We start from the raw sequence: 20,560 nt of genomic DNA on the forward strand, positions 1-20,560 counted from the left end.
GTATGTTTGAAGGAATAGTGGTTCCAACAATGTTGTATGGTTGCGAGGCGTGGGTTATGGATAGAGTTGTGCACAGAAGGATGGATGTGCTAGAAATGAGATGTTTGAGGACAATGTGTGGTGTGAGGTGGTTTGATCGAGGAAGTAACGTAAGGGTAAGAGAGATGTGTGGAAATAAAAAGAGCGTGGTTGAGAGAGCAGAAGAGGGTGTTTTGAAATGGTTTGGGCACATGGAGAGAATGAGTGAGGAAAGATTGACCAAGAGGATATATGTGTCGGAGGTGGAGGGAACGAGGAGAAGTGGGAGACCAAATTGGAGGTGGAAAGATGGAGTGAAAAAGATTTTGTGTGATCGGGGCCTGAACATGCAGGAGGGTGAAAGGAGGGCAAGGAATAGAGTGAATTGGATCGATGTGGTATACCGGGTTTGACGTGCTGTCAGTGGGTTGAATCAGGGCATGTGAAGCGTCTGGGGTAAACCATGGAAAGCTGTGTAGGTAAGTATATTTGCGTGTGTGGACGTATGTATATACATGTGTATGGGGGTGGGTTGGGCCATTTCTTTCGTCTGTTTCCTTGCGCTACCTCGCAAACGCGGGAGACAGCGACAAAGCAAAAAAAAAAAAAAAAATAATCTCTAGCTGTTATGTATAATGTACCAAAAACATAGCAACCATCCAAAGAAATGCCTCACATACCCTTCCATAGTTTCTTTTAACTGAGCTATCTACCCTGGTTCAGCCTACTGACAGAATATCATCCCACACATACTGAATCACATCAATTTATCCTATTTAGTGCATGGCCCTTACCACCCAGAATGAATGTTCAGGCCCTGACAACCTAAAGCTTCCTCCACTCTATCCTTCATTGTCATTCTCTTTCCCACTCTGGTAGCTGCCAACCAAGGAGGTATTACTTGTGCTACTTGCCTGGTTATCTGGATGGTTAGTGATGGCTCTGGTTTTAGGCCCAGGTAGGTGTCTTTTCTTTCTTCCTTATTCATGCAGGGGCTGCTGGCTTTAAGTCTATAAACATAAAAATCTCTCCATCTCAAACAAAGGACTTGAAAAAACATAACTCATAAGATTCATTCTTCAAAACTCTAGAGTCTCCTGTGGTGAGAGCTGTGAGCTTGCACTGCCTTTAGGCAAAGTCTCATCTTAAGCACTCATAAGTAAATACTCCTTAGCATCCTCCACTTTTGACAAAATAAATCCTCTAAGTTTTACTTCACTCATCCTTTCCACATGCCTAAACTATTTTAGCACATCCTGTTCAGCACTCAGTCAGGTTATGCTTACGACCACAACTTTCCCTGACTGTCATTCCTTACCCAGTCAATTTGTCTCACACCATATTATGAGCCACAGCATTTTGTTTAAGCCATGAGACTCATATGTATGCAACACTGTCAAGACTACTATACTTTAAAATATGGCATAGTGCCATTGTACAAAGGCAAAGGGGATAAGAGTGAGTGCTCAAATTAAAGAGGTATAAGTTTGTTGAGTATTCCTGGTAAATTATATGGGAGGGTATTGATTGAGAGGGTGAAGGCATGTACGGAGCATCAGATTGGGGAAGAGCAGTGTGGTTTCAGAAGTAGTAGAGGATGTGTAGATCAGGTGTTTGCTTTGAAGAATGTGTGAGAAATACTTAGAAAAGCAAATGGATTTGTATGTAGCATTTATGGATCTGGAGAAGGCATATGATAGAGTTGATAGAGATGCTCTGTGGAAGGTATTAAGAATATATGGTGTGGGAGGCAAATTGTTAGAAGCAGAGAAGTTTTTATCGAGGATGTAAGGCATGTGTACGTGTAGGAAGAGAGGAAAGTGACTGGTTCTCAGTGAATGTAGGTTTGCGGCAGGGGTGTGTGATGTCTCCATGGTTGTTTAATTTGTTTATGGATGGGATTGTTAGGGAGGTGAATGCAAGAGTTTTGGAAAGAGGGGCAAGTATGCAGTCTGTGGTGGACGAGAGAGCTTAGGAAGTGAGTCAGTTGTTGTTCGCTGATGATACAGCGCTGGTGGCTGATTCATGTGAGAAACTGCAGAAGCTGGTGACTGAGTTTGGTAAAGTGTGTGAAAGAAGAAATTTAAGAGTAAATGTGAATAGGAGCAAGGTTATTAGGTACAGTAGGGTTGAGGGTCAAGTCAATTGGGAGGTAAGTTGAATGGAGAAAAACTGGAGGAAGTAAAGTGTTTTAGATATCTGGGAGTGGAACTGGCAGCGGATGGAACCATGGAAACGGAAGTGAATCATAGGGTGGGGGAGGGGGCGAAAATTCTGGGAGCCTTGAAGAATGTTTGGAAGTCGAGAACATTATCTCGGAAAGCAAAAATGGGTTTGTTTGATGGAATAGTGGTTCCAACAATGCTGTATGGTTGCGAGGCGTGGGCTATGGATAGAGTTGTGCGGAGGAGGGTGGATGTGCTGGAAATGAGATGTTTGAGGACAATGTGTGGTGTGAGGTGGTTTGATTGAGTAAGTAATGTAAGGGTAAGAGAGACGTGTGGAAATAAAAAGAGAGTGGTTGAGAGAGCAGAAGAGGGTGTTTTGAAATGGTTTGGTCACATGGAGAGAATGAGTGAGGAAAGATTGACCAAGAGGATATATGTGTCAGAGGTGGAGGGAACGAGGAGAAGTGGGAGACCAAATTGGAGGTGGAAAGAGGGAGTGAAAAAGATTTTGAGTGATCGGGGCCGCCTAAACATGCAGGAGGGTGAAAGGCGTGCAAGGAATAGAGTGAACTGGAACGATGTGGTATACCGGGGCCGATGTGCTGTCAATGGATTGAACCAGGGCATGTGAAGCGTCTGGGGTAAACCATGGAAAGTTGTGTGGGGCCTGGATGTGGAAAGGGAGCTGTGGTTTCGGTGCATTATTACATGACAGCCAGAGACTGAGTGCGAATGAATGGGGCCTTTGTTGTCTTTTCCTAGTGCTGCCTCGCACACATGAGGGGGGAGGGGGTTGTTATTCCATATGTGGTGAGGTGGTGATGGGAATGAATAAAGGCAGAGAGTATGAATTATGTACATGTGTATATATGTATATGTCTGTGTGTGTACATATATATATATATATATATGTGTGTGTACATTGAGATGTATAGGTATGTATATTTGCGTGTGTGGACGTGTATGTAAATACATGTGTATGTGGGTGGGATGGGCCATTCTTTCGTCTGTTTCCTTGCGCTACCTCGCTAACGCGGGAGACAGTGACAAAGCAAAATAAATATAAATAAAATAATCTTAAAGACACTGACCTCTCCCTCCATGTGGACTTTAACCCTCTAACATATAAAGTTCTTTCCCAATTCAACATGGGTCACAACTCCTGCTTTTCCTGAAAAAGTTGTGAAGGACCAATGAATGTGCTGGATGACAGGCAGAGAGATATGGTTTGACTGGGATGAGGTAAGATGTGGAGTGATAGAGTCATGACAAATATTACAGCAATGAGGCAGTTGCAGCAGTGAACAAGAAGTTTCTTAAGAAAGGCAGTGACGGTGAAACTGACTGATTTGAATATTCAGGCTGTTTGACATTTATGTGGCCCAAGGTGCAGTACCAGTGGAATAGCAAAATGCACACACAGTAAGGGATATAAATATGTGGGTCCTGAAGAGAAGGGGAGGTATACACAATACGTGAGGTGGAGATATAGGGCTAGAAAGAATGTCAGTTGCAGTTTGCAGCTTTTATGGCAGACTCAAGAGAGAAACTCCTGAAGCTGTGGTCAGAGTTTAGGAATGTGTATATGAAGGAAGGAAGCTAAGAGATAATGTGAACAAAATGAAGGTAATGAAGTGCAGCAAGGAGGCAAGCCATATGGCTTAGGCTTAAGTTTGAATGGAAATGAAATGCTTGTAAATGATATGTGGTATTAGATAACCTGATATTGTGAGGTGTTAGGGAATCAGACTGTGTGGTGGCAAGTGGTCTGATTGAGAAGGCTGACCAAAGTGTGCTGAAGATGAGTCATTTCTAAAAACTCCACTTCCTCCAAGCTTTCCCAATTCACCCTTGCATTCAAACCATCCTGTCTCAACCTTTACTTAACCATGTTACTTTTGCTCACATTGACTTTCACATTTCTACAAAATTTTGTCATCAACCTCTGGGTTTTCTCTCTAGAGTCTGCCATTAAAACCATGTCATCTATAAAAAGCACTTAATTCATTTCCCATGCTTCATCAAACCTAGTAGGCTGCAGATCTGCCACTTGCTTCAAGCTGACAAATACAGTGTCCATACAAAACCTTGTCCACCTATCATACATTTCCAAAGGTGATGTTACATTTTTATTCTTTTCCTTTGTCATCACTCCTTTTAGACTTGACTATCATCTGTGAATATCTGGGTATGGAACTAGCAAACTTTCTAAAGTATTCTAGGTCTATGTTTTGGGTCCACAGGGTCTTGATCTGAATGAGATGAGACATTGATAAGGTGCTGCAGGAAGCAGCTACATGATCGTGCCTTCTGAGCATCCAGTGCACTAAGATACTTCATGTGTACCCACATTTTCTCACTTCCAAGCATGAATTCAGGCTTTCCTTCCTAAGAAGGTAAAAGCTGACCATCAGGTAACACAGTAGGAAAAAATACAGTGCCCATAAGTGAAATTCCCAAAGTGAAGTGGCAGTTCGAATGAGTAAAAAAAGAACATCATTCCTCAAGATTGCCTAGGGCACAATGAGATGGGCTGTCAGTGCTCACACTATTAGAAACATTAGTCTCAGCAATCAGATGCACAATGATTTCACAATGAGAGTGTCACTGGCTTAAACCCATGATAAACCTTAGCTGTGTATCACATATGAAAATATATGGTGCCCAGACAAGGCTTTTTGCATATGCTTTCACCAGGTCCAAAAATGCTACATACAAGTTACTCACCTCTTCCTAGTATTGTTTAGACATTTCCCTAAAAGCAAATATCTGGTTGACAAATCCCCTAACTCCCCTGAAACCACTTTGCTCCTCCCCAATCAGCTGCTCTATGGACACCACCACCCTCTCACACCACCCTCTCAGTCAACACTTTCCAATACACCTTACTAGGTACATCAACCAGACTTCTTCTGAAGTCTGAATGTTAATTTTGTCCCCACTGTATTTCACCAGTGGATTATCTTAAAAACAACAATGGCTTAATATAAACTATCTAGATATGAAAATTAATTACAGTACATCATTTTACCTGTGACTGCAGAGGGTATGAAGATGCTCCATCATACAGGAAGCCATGTCTTATGTTTGGTGGGGCCACACAGCTGCTGAATTCCTCTGTCCATAATATATACTAGCATTAGTGAATGATAATAGATAAATGAGCAGTACAATAAAAACTTAATTGAAATTTCCCTATCCTACATTCTTCCTATAACTGTCATCATCATTCATTTCTTTATTCTACTGTTGATACAATGCAGACTGTGAGGTTACTTCAAATGCTTTGCTATGATATTTCATGGCTAAATGTAAGTATAGAAAAAGATATATTAAAAAAATCAAATCATTTGGATCCCAGATACTTGTAACAATGAATGAACTTCGCTTTCTGGGCCTGTCACTGACACACAAAGTTTTTACTTTCCCACTTTCCACAGGGCGGTCTGTCATACTCATGATGTGCTGTAATATATATTTACTATAGCTTCCTCATGATTAACTCTAAGAAATTTTCTCATGAGCCATCACATGCTTATATACACTAGAATGGATAGTGGGCTACAGAATTCAATCTGTTTAAAAGTCAAAGAATAGAGGATTTTGCAAAATAATGGAATGACTCATAACTTTTATGAATTTTGTTTAGATGATATTTCACAGAATGTATGTTAGTGTATAAAGGCTATAGGCCATCATGAAGCAGTACATTCTGAAAAACACAATTGATGAAACTGAGATAAGGCTTAACACCTATGGAAAATGCTGATCATGTAAATCAAGAACTTTAAATCACTATGCCTAGTATAAAATACAAACTTTTTAGTTTAACATTAATCACTCATATAGTGTAACAATAATTAACAACTAAGAGCAACTTTCAGAGAACCAAAGTACTACTGTCAAGGTCTTCTGGTAAATCAATAAACTTATCACATCAACTAATAAGATTAATCATAAACAGTGCATATCTATTTAAATACTGTACAGCATATCATGAAAATAATGTTTCAATGCATTTCTTACATAATTTCCAATCATAGAGGGGATATTTTCATAAGTTCAAGTCTTTTAAATACAAATACTTCTCCTGCCTCAGCAAGGTCATGCCAAAAGCAGACAAACAATAGCCTCATTTTCACACATATTTTGTTGAATGAAGGATCATTCACCTTATCACAGGGAGATTTCCACAATTATTCTATGATTTACAGTATCTGCAACTCTTGCAGACAATCACAACGCTACTGAATTATGTTGTAAACAACATCAGCTGGTTACTTCCAGCAAATGGAGAGAAAAAAGATTAAAAAAGGCTATCTAACACCTGACTCCAAGCTTCATTTTTCAATTTGCTCTTCCTTCAAACTCATCCTCCCCTGTTTTCATTCTATCTTCCTAGCTGATCCACTCTACCCTTCTTTTTCCCATCCCATCATGAGCAGAGCTTATCCTTACCACACTTAGGGGATGTTCCATGCCACTGTCCTTCATGACATGTAAGTGAGTGAGCCACACATGGAGCCAAGACATTCCTGAAGCCAGCACGACATCTGTATTCAATCATAGTGCCATGTACAACTCCTCGAGCAGTGACCACACCACGCACAAGTTTTTGAACAGTATGCATAATTTCTGGGGGCACAGGGCATAATTCTGAACCTAGAAAATATGGTACAACTGTTCAGTGCCATAAACCTGCCAAATATCAATCAAAATAAACATGCACATTTCATTATTTGTAATATGCAACAGCCCCTAGAGTTTTAAAGGAAAACTATGAACATTTCTTAACATGACCATCACTCTATTAGTAGATAATTATCAACTTCAATGATCTCTACCTATAAATTCTACTGTCACTGTGAAATTACATGATGTGTAGTATTTACACATGATGTGTAGTATTTACGCCTAGGTCCACCATCTGGGTCACCTAACACTGACTATCTCCAACAATTCTTTTCCAAGAGATCTCTAAGAGCAAGCACCAGATATTGTTGGATACCTGAGGCCTATCGGTAGAGCAAGCATTTACAACTGAGGCTTATACAAGAACAACATTATGAGAAAACTGGTGTCAAAATATGTTTTAAAGGATGAAAAAACATTTCTCTATTGTAGGCAGAACCCTGTGAACATCTGAAAGAGTATTGCTTGGAGGAGGATTAAAACACCATTCTAACTCTCAGCATAATGAGGTGTGTCCAAAAGGATTCATCACTTTTGACCATTATCATACATAAAAAGCTTACAGATGTGCATCCACAGAGATCAAACAACCAGCAAGCTGCTTAAGTCTAAGACATATGATGGATGTGTAAGGTAATGCCAAGCAGCCCACCACCTTATTCACTGACTAACTTAGGCCTATTACTGTCATGCAGCAAGAATGGTCTTTTAAAGAGGAATGGGGCAAGAAAAATAAAAATAAGTCAATGAAAGCTCAAAGGACTCTGCTTACAAGTACCTCCAACAAGAATTTTCAATAGGGAAGGGCCAGCACCTACTGCCCATCAGCTATTGTGATTTGTTTCACAATACTGTTACTTTATGCCACCATAAACATTGCAAAGCTTTCTTTCTTGAGTTAACCTTAAACTTTTTAAAGTCATATATTGAGTCTTTTATTGTTTTCATTACTCATTTGTGGCACATTCTGAATCTTGGAAAAACACTTAAGTCTCTTCATGTTTTCTTTGACTATTATTTGCTATCATGAATACATAATCATATATTTTGGGGATGGGGAGAAAAAATACTTCCCACGCATTCCTCATGTGTCGTAGAAGGTGATTAAAGGGGATGGGAGCGGGGGGCTAGAAACCCTCCCCTCCTTGTATTTCAACTTTCTAAAAGGGGAAACAGAAGAACGAGTCACGCAGGGAGTGCTCATCCTCTCGAAGGCTCAGATTGGGGTGTCTAAATGTGTGTGGAGGCAACCAAGATGAGAAAAAAAGAAGAGATAGGTAGTATGTTTGAGGAAAGGAACCTGGATGTTTTGGTTCTGAGTGAAATGAAGCTCAAGGGTAAAGGGGAAGAGTAGTTTGGGAATGTTTTGGGAGTAAAGTCAGGGGTTGGTGAGAGGACAAGAGCAAGGGAAGGAGTAGCACTAATCCTGAAACAGGAGTGGTGGGAGTATGTGATAGAGTGTAAGAAAGTAAACTCTAGATTGATATGGGTAAAACTGAAAGTGAATGGAGAGAGATGGGTGATTATTGGTGCATATGCACATGGTCATGAGAAGAAAGATCATGAGCGGCAAGTGTTTTGTGAGCAGCTGAGTGAGTGTGTTAGCAGTTTTGATGCATGAGACCAGGTTATAGTGATGGGTGATTTGAATGCAAAGGTGAGTAATGTGGCAGTTGAGGGAATAATTGGTGTACATGGGGTGTTCAGTGTTGTAAATGGAAATGGTGACAAGCTTGTAGATTTGTGTGCTGAAAGAGGACAGGTGATTAAGAATACCTGGTTTAAAAAGAGAGATATACATAAGTATATGAATGTAAGGAGGAGAGATGGCCAGAGAGTGTTATTGGATTACATGTTAATTGATAGATGAGCAAAAGAGAGACTTTTGGATGTTAATGTGCTGAGAGGTGCAACTGGAGGGATGTCTGATCATTATCTTGTGGAGGCGAAGGTGAAAATTCGTAGAGGTTTTCAGAAAAGAAGAGAGAATGTTGGGGTGAAGAGAGTGGTGATAGTAAGTGAGCTTGGGAAGGAGACTTGTGTGAGGAAGTACCAGGAGAGACTGAGTGCAGAATGGAAAAAGGTGAGAGCAAAGGACATATGCGGAGTGGGGGGAGGAATGGGATGTATTCAGGGAAGAAGTGATGGCTTGCACAAAAGATGCTTGTGGCATGAGAAACGTGGGAGGTGGGCAGATTAGAAAGGGTAGTGAGTAGTGGGATGAAGAAGTAAGATTATTAGTGAAAGAGAAGAGAGAGGCATCTGGATGAGTTTTGCAGGGAAAAAATGCAAATGACTGGGAGATGTATAAAAGAAAGAGGCAGGAGGTCAAGAGAAAGGTGCAAGAGGTGAAAAAGAGGGCAAATGAGAGTTGAGGTGAGAGTATCATTATATTTTAGGGAGAATAAAAAGATGCTTTGGAAGGAGGTAAATAAAGTGCATACGACAAGAGAACAAATGGGGACATCGGTAAAGGGGGATAATGGGGAGGTGATAACAAGTAGTGGTGATGTTAGAAAGATATGGAGTGAGTATTTTGAAGGTTTGTTGAATGTGTTAGATGATAGAGTGGCAGATATAGGGTGCTTTGGTCGAGGTGGTGTGTGAAGTGAGAGGGTTAGGGAGAATGATTTGGTAAAGAGAGAAGAAGTAGTAAAAGCTTTGTGGAAGATGAAAGCCGGCAAGGCAGCAGGTTTGGATGATATTGCAGTGGAAAATATTTAAAAAAGGAGCTGACTGTGTTGTTGACTGGTTGGCAGAATGCATGCATAGTGCCATTGTACAAGGGCAACGGGGATAAAGGTGAGTGTTCAAATTACAGAGGTATAAGTTTGTTGAGTATTCCTGGGAAATTGTATGGGAGGGTATTGATTAAGAGGGTGAAGGCATGTACAGAGCATCAGATTGGGGAAGAGCAGTGTGGTTTCAGAAGTGGTAGAGGATGTGTGGATCAGGTGTTTGCTTTGAAGAATGTATGTGAGAAATATCTAGAAAAACAAATGGATTTGTATGTAGCATTTATGGATCTGGAGAAGGCACATGATAAGAGTTGGTAGAGATGCTCTGTGGAAGGTATTTAGAGTATGTGGTGTGTGAGGCAAGTTACTAAAAGCAGTGAAAAGTATTTATCAAGGATGTAAGGCATATGTATGAGTAGAAAGGGAGGAAAGTAACTGGTTCTCAGTGAATGTCGGTTTGCGGCAGGGGTGCGTGATGTCTCCATGGTTGTTTAATTTGTTTATGGATGGGGTTGTTAGGGAGGTGAATGCAAGAGTTTTGGAGAGAGGGGCAAGTGTGCAGTCTGCTGTGGATGAGAGGTTTGGGAAGTGAGTCAGTTGTTGTTCGCTGATGATACAGCACTGGTGGCTGATTTGGGTAAGAAACTGCAGAAGCTGGTGACTGAGTTTGGTAAAGTGTTTGAAAGAAAAAAGCTGAGAGTAAATGTGAATAAGAGCAAGGTTATTAACTTCAGTAGGGTTGAGAGACAAGTCAATTGAGAAGTAAGTTTGAATGGAGAAAAACTGGAGGAAGTGAAGTGTTTTAGATATCTGGGAGTGGATTTGGCAGTGGATGGAACCATGGAAGCGGAAGCGAATCACAGGGTGGGGGAAGGGGCAAAGGTTCTGGGAGTGTTGAAGAATGTGTGGAAGGCAAGAACATTATCTTGGAAAGCAAAGATGGGTATGTTTGAAGGAAAAATGGTTCCAACAATGTTATATGGTTGCGAGTCGTGGGCTATAGATAGGGTTGTTTGGAGAAGGGTGCATGTCCTGGAAATGAGATATTTGAGGATAATATGCGGTGTGAGGTGGTTTGATCGAGTAAGTAATGAAAGGGTAACAGAGATGTGTGGTAATAAAAAGAGTGTGGTTGATAGAGCAGAGGAGGGTGTTTTGAAATAGTTTGGTCACATGGAGAGAATGAGTGAAGAAAGATTGACAAAGAGGATATAAGTGTCAGAGGTGGAGGGAACAAGGAGAAGTGGGAGGCCAAATTGGAGGTGGAAGGATGGAGTGAAAAAGATTTTGAGCGATCGGGGCCTGAACATGCATGAGGGTGAAAAGTATGCAAAGAATAGAGTGAATTGGAACGATGTGGTATACTGGGGTCGACATGCTGTCAATGGATTGAACCAGGGCATGTGAAGCGTCTGGGGTAAACCATGGAAAGTTTTGTGGGGCCTGGATGTGGAAAGGGAGCTGTGGTTTCGGTGCATTATACATGACAGCTAGAGACTGAGTGTCAACGAATGTGGCTTTTGTTGTCTTTTCCTAGCACTACCTTGCGCGCCACACATGAAATAGCATCACCACCCCTTCCAGCGAGGTAGTACCAGGAAAAGCCAAAAAGGCCACATTTGTACACACTCAGTTCCTAGCTGTCATGTTTAATGCACCAAAACCACAGCTCCCTTTCTACATCCAGGCCCCACAGACCTTTCCATGGTTTACCTCAGACATTTCTGCAAATCTTTCAAAATAGGTCATTGAATATATTCCCTCAATCTTATTTATTACATCTGGATGTTCTGCAGCTAATCAATCTCAACTTGTTTAGTTAGATACCCTAAAGCACATCAGTATTCATTGTTATCTCTTCAATAAACATTAAAAATCTCATCCTTTATCTTGTCTTTATATACTGGCAACATACAGGGACTCTGGAAGTCCTCAGGCACCTCACCACTGACCATACACAGTGAAAATCCAGACTAACCAGTCAACAACAGTGTAACCCCTGTCTTGAGAAATTCAACTGCAATCCCATCCATTCCAGCTGTCTTATCACATTTTATTGTATAAACAAGCTTCAGAAGCTCCTCTCTTTTCACCAAATCATTCACCATGACTCTCACTCTGCATACCATCTTGTCCCAAACATCTCAGATTTGCCCCTCATCAGCTAACACATTCAATGTCTTTCAAAATACTTACTCCACATTTCTTCACCTCTTCTTTACTTTTTACCATTTCTCTACCTGCTCCCCCTTACTGATAATCCATTCATCTTATTCTTCTAATGCTATTCACCTTCTTCCAATATATTCTCTTATTCTTCCTCAAGTCTGATGATATCTTCTCATCCATAACATTCATTTGCCTTATTTTTCAGCCTCTATATGTTCTTGACCCCTGCCACTTTCTCTTGTACAGCTCCCAATCACGTGAATCATTACATCATCTACTCATTAAATTAGGTAAAGGGAAATTTATACAAAAAAAGCAAATTAAAATGAAGAAGAAAATTGCACACATGAAGACTTAAAAAGTACTATTTGGGCTGATTCATTCAAACAAGTCTTTACTTGCTGCAATATTTGAGCAGATGAAACTGCTGGTGCCTCTAAGTACATCAGTTCTCAAGATACCAAAAAGTACATACAATTTTTGTCAAGGTAAACCACTAACAAAAGAAAAGGATACCATATGACATTCTGAAGGCTAGAAATGAGAGCAAAGTCACTCCATGTCAATATCAAACAATGGTCTGCACAGTGCTATTTCAAGCAAATGTATGGATGTGGGTTGGCTGGCCACCTGGGATCACATCACCTTTGGCTGGGATGTCAAAAACCTGAGTAGATCATTGTTTGATTGCTGAGTCCTATCAATAAATATCCATTGTTTCATAATGGTCTCAGTGGAAGAATCCTCATGAATACACTATATTTGTGGGGGCAAAATGTTGTCTTAGTCCCACACCAGGCAAAAGCTACCTCAGATGCTCCCTTTGCTTTGTCTGTAAGAGAGAAATTTTTATATCAATTAAGTTCTATGTTAACAAAATCCATACCATTCAACACAAACTAACCAATAAGTTCCTGAGATGGTTCACAGCGAGGTTGTCTTCTTGGAATCCAACCACTACCACTACCACTACAGATAAATTTGTCAGGTCCACGTAGAACATAACCAGTGTGGCATACAAACTGTAGTTCTGCTTCTGGAGGATACTGCAAGTCAGAGGAGCCTATCACCTCTAGGAAGTATCCATTCATCACAGGATCAGGTCGTATGCAACCTTGACTAACTGAAAGTCACAAAATGTATTAGCCATAACTAGGAATGTTAAATCTTCCTGCAAGCTATAAAGATGAGAAATTCTCCAGGAAAGATCTAATATGTTGCTACAAGGTTTCCAGTATGATGATAGCTAAAGGATAATAAAGATTCTAAGTCGAGTTACTTATCAGGATAAGCGTTTTCCTAGTATTACTAACTGCATCCACTGCATAAGGAGTGGCTCAATTGTATGCATCTAATTTGCTGTGAAGAAGGATTCTGCATCACAATTCTTAACTTCTCTCTTGAACTGCAAGTTGATTCATCAAATATGTTGAACATTTCCATTTACACCTCCAGCCTAACAAACAGAATTACATATATGCACCCACTTCAAAACCATTCCTCTGGAACCTTCACCAGATTTAACTCCATCTATCAACAACTTGCTTATTTGTATCTTTCTGCACCTATCATGGTCTGCTACTTCCCTTCAAATCTTAGACCATAATGCCGTAGATCTTGAAAAATCTGTTGTCCACCATATCCAAAATGGAAAAAGTTTACCTTGAGCCAGTGAAAAACGTTATGAAATTAAGACCCCTCATATACCTCCCAATCACATGGCTATCCTTGTAGTTGCTGGGATTAAGCTATTTTCTTTAGAACACACAATCAAAAAAGGCAGTTATGGTTAAAGCATTGAAAAAAAATGTAATGTATCCTGAAGGTGGTCTGGAAAACTGCTCCAAACAATACTATATAATCACCATCTAAGTAGTACACATCTTGAACAATTAACATGAAGTCACAACCTCTCACTTCCCCAGCTCTTTCCCCTTACAAACTAATTACTGCTTTTGTTCAATCATCAGGCATCCGACCACTTTTACATATTTCAACATGCACCTATCAGAACCAATCCACATCACATTTCAGCTCCACACTTCACCACCTTACTCACAACTCTAACTAAACCCCCCTCCCTCACCTTATCATATACGAGAGAATACAATGAAACAGATTGGGTTCCAATGCTACATCCAAATAATAAAGCATTCTCATAAGTGAGGTTAGAATAAAGAAAAAGACTTAACTCTTTTATAAACTATGTCTTCACAGGTAAAAGAATATAACAAAAAATTAAAATCATTAAGACCCACCACACTCAGGAAGGTCACCCATCCATGATCCTCGGTGACAAGTGTGTTTTGCATGAAAGGATGGGTGGAGCCAATATCCACTTTTGCATGAATATTCAGCTACACTTCCCTCTGGGTAATAGTCCACTCCACTGAAGCTCTGATGTTTGGATCCAAGCAAGATATCTTCATGTCTTAAGACTTGCACTGAGCCATGGAGGATGTTTACAGGAGCTTTGCACAACACAGCTTTCCAAAATGAAAAAATAGTTAGTTTTGAAAAATGAAAAACCATTTCTCTACCTTAGGCAGAGCCCTATTACTATTAAAAAGAAAACTCTTGTTCACATTGAGATTAAAATGTATTATCCCCTAAATGGGCATATTCAACAGGATTTAAATCTCGTTGACAACGACAGTACTTAATGTTCATTTTAAAAACCAAACATTCATACAGCATCCCACCTAAGCCTATGGTGCCATCAGAATCGTTGGTAAATATGGAAACTGCCTACCACTAACCTATATTACTCACTCTCCAATGGTATCTGTGCCTTAAGCCTTTTATTGCTAGAATTCACGATTTCTTTCTTTTTGAAAAATATAAAAAGGACAAAGATGAAAGAAGGAATGGACAGGTATATAAATGGATGCTCATACGATTGTTCCCTGGGAGTATTAAAAAAAAGCATACCCACAGGCATCCCTTAAGGTTCTATCTTATCATCTACTCTCTTCTCTCCATAAATGATCATATCCCTTCAACCTCTCTCCCCAAATATTCTTATGCTCATGAATTATGAGTCCACTCTTCATACTTCAATTCACTTTCCTATCCTCTTCCTAATACCACTTCCCTTTCTCATGGTGATCATGTCTCCTCTCTTAACATGGACATGTGCAACATCTCACAATGGGGAAGCAGTAACTTGGATAAATTCAATCATGCAAAACTGATTTTTACCCACATCTCTTGAGGTCTCACTTATTTCCCTGTTAAATTTCAAAACATTACAATTCCATCAAGCTATAATATAAACATTCTGGGCATAACCCTGAGTCCTTAGTCCAGACAAGGTGACTGTTACCACAAAATGACACCATAACATCTTTATATCATTTACTGAGGATGTTTTACAAATGCCAAAAAGCTTACTGGCTATCCTATTTGAGTAGCTTTATAATTTCATGAAGTTTCTCCCCTATCCCTGGGGATATGAAAGAAAGAAGAAAGAAATAAATGATAATGGCTATGGCAAACAGATAGAATTCATGTCACTTTCTCAATGTGTAAATCACATAACACAACAAATTAGGATTTTCTTCTGATGAGCATGAAAAGAGCCTTAAACTGACATGTTACAAAATTTCTACCAACACAAAGATAATGTGAAAATGCCTGTTCAGTCCACTGAGGACAAAGCTAGAATTCTACTGTCACAGTTCTTCTCCAACACTGATCAACAATATTTGCATGTTTGTAACATCTAATACTGTTACCAAACAGAACTGCAGAAGAGTATCAGAAGATCCTCACCCACTTCAGTTTCATGTATTACCCAACTACAACTGTGGTGACAGAAGTCCTCCAGCAATCCCAAATCTTCCTATCACTGATGTAGAGAATGTAGAAGCCACTCAGACAAAACACAGAAACAATGAATGGGATATCATACAGCAAAGTAATGCAGCTCATCAGAAAGTAAGTTCACAGACTGGCTTTGATATTCTAATAAAAGATCAAAAACTAGTTAATGAAGACACTTTTTGTTATTTGCCTATAATGTTCCAGCAATGTAAATGAAGACAATACATCAGACACTGAAAGCCCTATATATTCCAGAGATTAGCAAAGCTTCTGATTAGGCCTTCTATGCAAAGACAGCTGAAGTTGTATGAAGGTACTTGGAAATATTAATCATATTGTTCTGAGATGGGTGTGTTCCACACCATCTGCAATTTTCTATTATTTATTGGTAAACAATTCAGTGATGGAGGTCTTTGTGATCTAGCAACAGATGCTGAAGTATCTGCAAAGAATCCCATCACTGCAGCAAAATGTTTGAAAAAATTCTACAAATCTCTTGGAAGCAGTTTCAGCCATGGATCAAACGACACCATCCTAATAAGCTTGCTATAATTTGAGCCTCCAGGGAAGGAAATTGGGCTTTTCGTTTACATTCTGCATGGCAACTGATCCCAGATGTTCTGCTTATGGTAAGGAAAACTATGCTTAATGTATCATTCTCAAAAGACAAGGCTACCAGAGGACATCATCATTTCACATCTAGGCAAATGTTAGAAGTTTCTCTGTTCATATGAGCACCCATGATACCTTTGGAAGAATACCTCTAGACCAGACTGCTGAGGCAATGTATGACAGGGACACTCAAAATCTTGGAGGAACAATAGGTTTTTCCTGAAACTATCTTCAGTGTCAAAATATCACATAACAGCAGAATTTTGCAGCATCTGCCTTAGACAGCTGTGTAGTGTGACTAACTGGCAGAAACACAGCGTCTGTCATTGTGATTTAGGAGCCTACCATAGTCAAATATATGAAACAAATATCTAAGGAGTCATTAACCTTTTCAATTACAACTGGATTATTCCCTTTTATTACTGTGATGCTACTCTGCTGAGCATCTGAGGTTTAGCTGCTCCTCTTGATGGAGCTTATGAGCCTGTTTACCACAAATGATCAAGGACAGACAAAATATCATGTTCAACTCAAGACAGAGAAAAGGAAGTTGAATGACTTACAAATTTGAAATTAAAAATTCTCAGCAATATCCAAGTACAGAGAAAAATGGTCAGCAAGCAGGCAAACTTTCCTCAAGGAAGATTAAAGCCTATCTGGTCATGCATTGTTGATACTGACAAGCAGAAAGTGGATATCATACAGAATTTAAAGCACCCACTTGGTCCCTGGCAAATTGTGATAAGACAATGGAAAAACGAAAAGAACAGCTTTGGCAGAACAGTTTCAGCAAAAGGCTCTGTAGACCTGACTCTTACAGGAAAACAGGTCATATGAAAAGGGAAAGACTAAAGAAGAAAGAGAATTCCACAGCTTAGCTGTTTGAGGGAAGAAGGAAGTATCATGAGAGCCAGCCAATCTTCTAGTGGCCACACTCCATACTGAAACTGTGGGAAACTGAAGCCAAGTGTGCTTAGGGTCCAAACCCTGAGTTGAGGACATATGCATACAACTCATGAGAACAATGACCAAAATAGTATCTACAGAATAGAGAAAGAGCAGCAATATCTCAGCATACAGAAAAGGGAAGGTGAAGAGATGACATTGGAAGAATTAATGAGATGGAAGGCTTTGGATTCCTCTCTAGTAAACAGAGAGTCGTAGGATGAGCCATCCCAGATGTGTGAGCAGTACTCCATACTTGGGTGAATAAAAACCCTGAACATATCAAATAGCAGCGACCTACCTAGCTGATTATATCTCTGATGCCCGTTCCCTCTGGGAACTCCAATCACAAGAGGTGGCCCTGGCAAAAGAGTCTCCACTTATCCCTGTCCCTACATGCCTCTCACACATACACCATTCTATGCATTCTAACACCTTATCTCAACCTCCATTACCCTTCCACTTTCTTTCCCTATGTCAAAGGGGGTCTTGCTCTCACACTAACCCCTTTTATTGTACTACCATACTCTCCTTGTGAACTCTCCATCCTGCATTCTTTCCACAGTCCCAAATCACCTCAATGTATTATGTTTCACACACCCTACCAGTCCACAATTCATTCCCCTTGCATTCCCTACCATGCCACATCTCACATAAACCCCTCATTTCTTCATTCCGTCTAGTCATACTACATGCTCCTTGCAAATGGCTCATTTCCACAGTCCCAATTCTTGACCTCATCCCATGTCTCATGATTCTGCTGCATAGGTCAGGGTCGGGAGGATTAAGCTGTCTCTTAAACCTTTCTTCATTATTCTATTAAGGGACCCAGTGACTTTTCTACCCTGTACTGCTCTCTCCCTTATCTCTCCTTGCCTCTCAACAAAACTTACCCAAGATGCTTATCAAATACCTAAGTTATCTCACCTCTTCCAGTCATTCTTTCCCCTTATTCAAAACACAGATTAGTTCCCTTTCTTCTTTTACTTTATGGGGTTTCATTAAATCTATACTTTCACTCTGTTTCTTTTTTAACACCACTACTTCACTTTAACTCACATTTACCTTCAATTGCCTATGCTCACACATATCATAAAACACACTTAAAACCTTCTGTAACTCCTCTTCACTCTCAAAAAACAATGCAGTATCATCCGCAAACAGGATTGTCACTGGCCACTATGCCTAACAGCCACACTCCATTTTTCATAAGAAATACAATTACGGCACCTATCTAATACTGCCAAATTTTGGAAAGCACTCTGTGTAACACTAATTATGTGGGGCTTCCAAACCAGAGTGGTGGATACAGTCATGTCCAATAAGTTTATGGTATTATAGGGTATGACATTCTACTAATATAAGATGTTAACTAATGGTACAGATTTATCTTTAATAGCAGATGACATGATATGAACAAAAACGTGCCACTAATATGGCCACCATGAATGAAAGGAAAAATTAAGAATGAAAAACTTGTAGGAGAGATCATTTTGAGCTCTTCAGGCAAATACTAATTGCAAGTAAGCATTATTACAAATACATGGAGAGTGAAGATATGAAAGAATCTAAAAATCACCTTCACATTTTGGGATAGAAGAGAAACTAGAGGTTGTAGTCCAAGTTCCTCCACTGCTACAGTGAAGATGGTGTTCCCCTTGAGGTATGTGGCCACTGGGGCACCGAAACTTCACACCAACACCAATATCATAGGAGGTTTTGAAAGGAATCACTTCACCATTCAAAATAGGAGGAGGGTCACATTTGTCTGGAGAAAATATTCTTACAATTAAGGAAAAATATGAAAATGTTAAATGTATAAATCTAAAAATAATGAAATTTTTACCATCATGACATATTCTATTTATCTATCTCTATATCTTTGATGCCTGTTCCCTTCAGGAGCTCCCTCAAAGGGATGGCCACGGCAATAGTCTCTCCATAAATAGTGAACTCCAGTGCCACTTCTTCGCCTTTAATGCCTCACCCTTAACAGGTCACTGGCAGAGGGCCAGTCTAGTGCAGTGTTTGCAGAGGCTCTTGATATATTGCTTATCATTATTACCATTATCATTATCATTATTATCATCATTATCATTATTATTATTATTATTATCATTATCATCATTATCATTATCATCATTATTATTATCATTATTTATTTATTTATTTTGCTTTGTCACTGTCTCCTGCACCTGCGAGGTAGCGCAAGGAAACAGACGAAAGAAATGGCCCAACCCACCCCACAAACATACACACACACGTCCACACACGCAAACATACACACCCACACATCCCAACATACACACATATACACACACACAGACACACACATATACACACATGCACACAATTCACACTGTCTGCCCCTACTCACCCCATCGCCACCCCGCCACACACGGAATAACATCCCCCTCCCCCCTCATGTGCGCGAGGCAGCGCCAGGAAAAGACAACAAAGGCCCCATTCGCTCCCACTCAGTCTCCAGCTGTTATGCAATAATGCCCAAAACCACAGCTCCCTTTCCACATCCAGGCCCCACACAACTTTCCATGGTTTACCCCAGATGCTTCACATGCCTTGATTCAATCCAATGACAGCACGTCGACCTCGGTATACCATATCAATCCAATTCACTCTATTCCTTGCCCGCCTTTCACCCTCCTCCATGTTCAGGCCCCGATCACAAAAAATCTTTTTCACTCCATCTTTCAACCTCCAATTTGGTTTCCCACTTCTCCTTGTTCCCTCCACCTCTGACACATATATCCTCTTGGTCAATCTTTCCTCACTCATTCTCTCCATGTGACCAAACCATTTCAAAACACCCTCTTCTGCTCTCTCAACCACGCTCTTTTTATTTCCACACATCTCTCTTACCCTTACATTACTTACTCGATCAAACCACCTCACACCACATATTGTCCTCAAACATCTCATTTCCAGCACATCCACCCTCCTGCGCACAACTCTATCCATAGCCCATGCCTCACAACCATACAACATTGTTGGAACCACTATTCCTTCAAACATAGCCAAAATATTTTTGCTTTCCGAGATAATGTTCTCGACTTCCACACATTCTTCAAGGATCCCAGGATTTTCGCCCCCTCCCCCACCCTATGATTTACTTCAGCTTCCATGGTTCCATCTGCTGCCAGATCCACTCACAGATATCTAAAACACTTTACTTCCTCCAGTTTTTCTCCATTCAAACTTACCTCCCAATTGACTTGGCCCTCAACCCTACTGTATCTAATAACCTTGCTCTTATTCACATTTACTCTTAACTTTCGTCTTTCACACAATTTATCAAACTCAGTCACCAGCTTCTGCAGTTTCTCACATGAATCAGCCACCAGCGCTGTATCATCAGCGAACAACAACTGACTC

General features: G+C 40.2%; 1 protein-coding gene across 4 annotated transcripts in view; it reads right to left on the bottom strand.

Annotated features, from left to right (window-relative positions):
* The window catches only part of LOC139759046 (sushi domain-containing protein 4-like), a 130,366-nt gene that overhangs the window by 94,240 nt on the left and 15,566 nt on the right, over positions 1 to 20,560 (bottom strand). For 2 of the 4 annotated variants that reach the window (XM_071680966.1, XM_071680957.1), the window contains exons 3-7: positions 18,747 to 18,935; positions 14,044 to 14,271; positions 12,690 to 12,908; positions 6,645 to 6,848; positions 5,218 to 5,303 (exon numbers count right to left, since the gene is read on the bottom strand). In XM_071680966.1, coding sequence (XP_071537067.1) covers positions 5,218 to 5,303; positions 6,645 to 6,848; positions 12,690 to 12,908; positions 14,044 to 14,271; positions 18,747 to 18,935 — 926 coding nt within the window. The remainder of the gene's footprint in view (positions 1 to 5,217; positions 5,304 to 6,644; positions 6,849 to 12,689; positions 12,909 to 14,043; positions 14,272 to 18,746; positions 18,936 to 20,560) is intronic. The other 2 variants (XM_071680982.1, XM_071680974.1) reach the window with 1 other exon arrangement.

Source organism: Panulirus ornatus, chromosome 2 (genome assembly GCF_036320965.1).
Source record: "Panulirus ornatus isolate Po-2019 chromosome 2, ASM3632096v1, whole genome shotgun sequence".
NCBI classification, from domain to species: domain Eukaryota; kingdom Metazoa; phylum Arthropoda; class Malacostraca; order Decapoda; family Palinuridae; genus Panulirus; species Panulirus ornatus.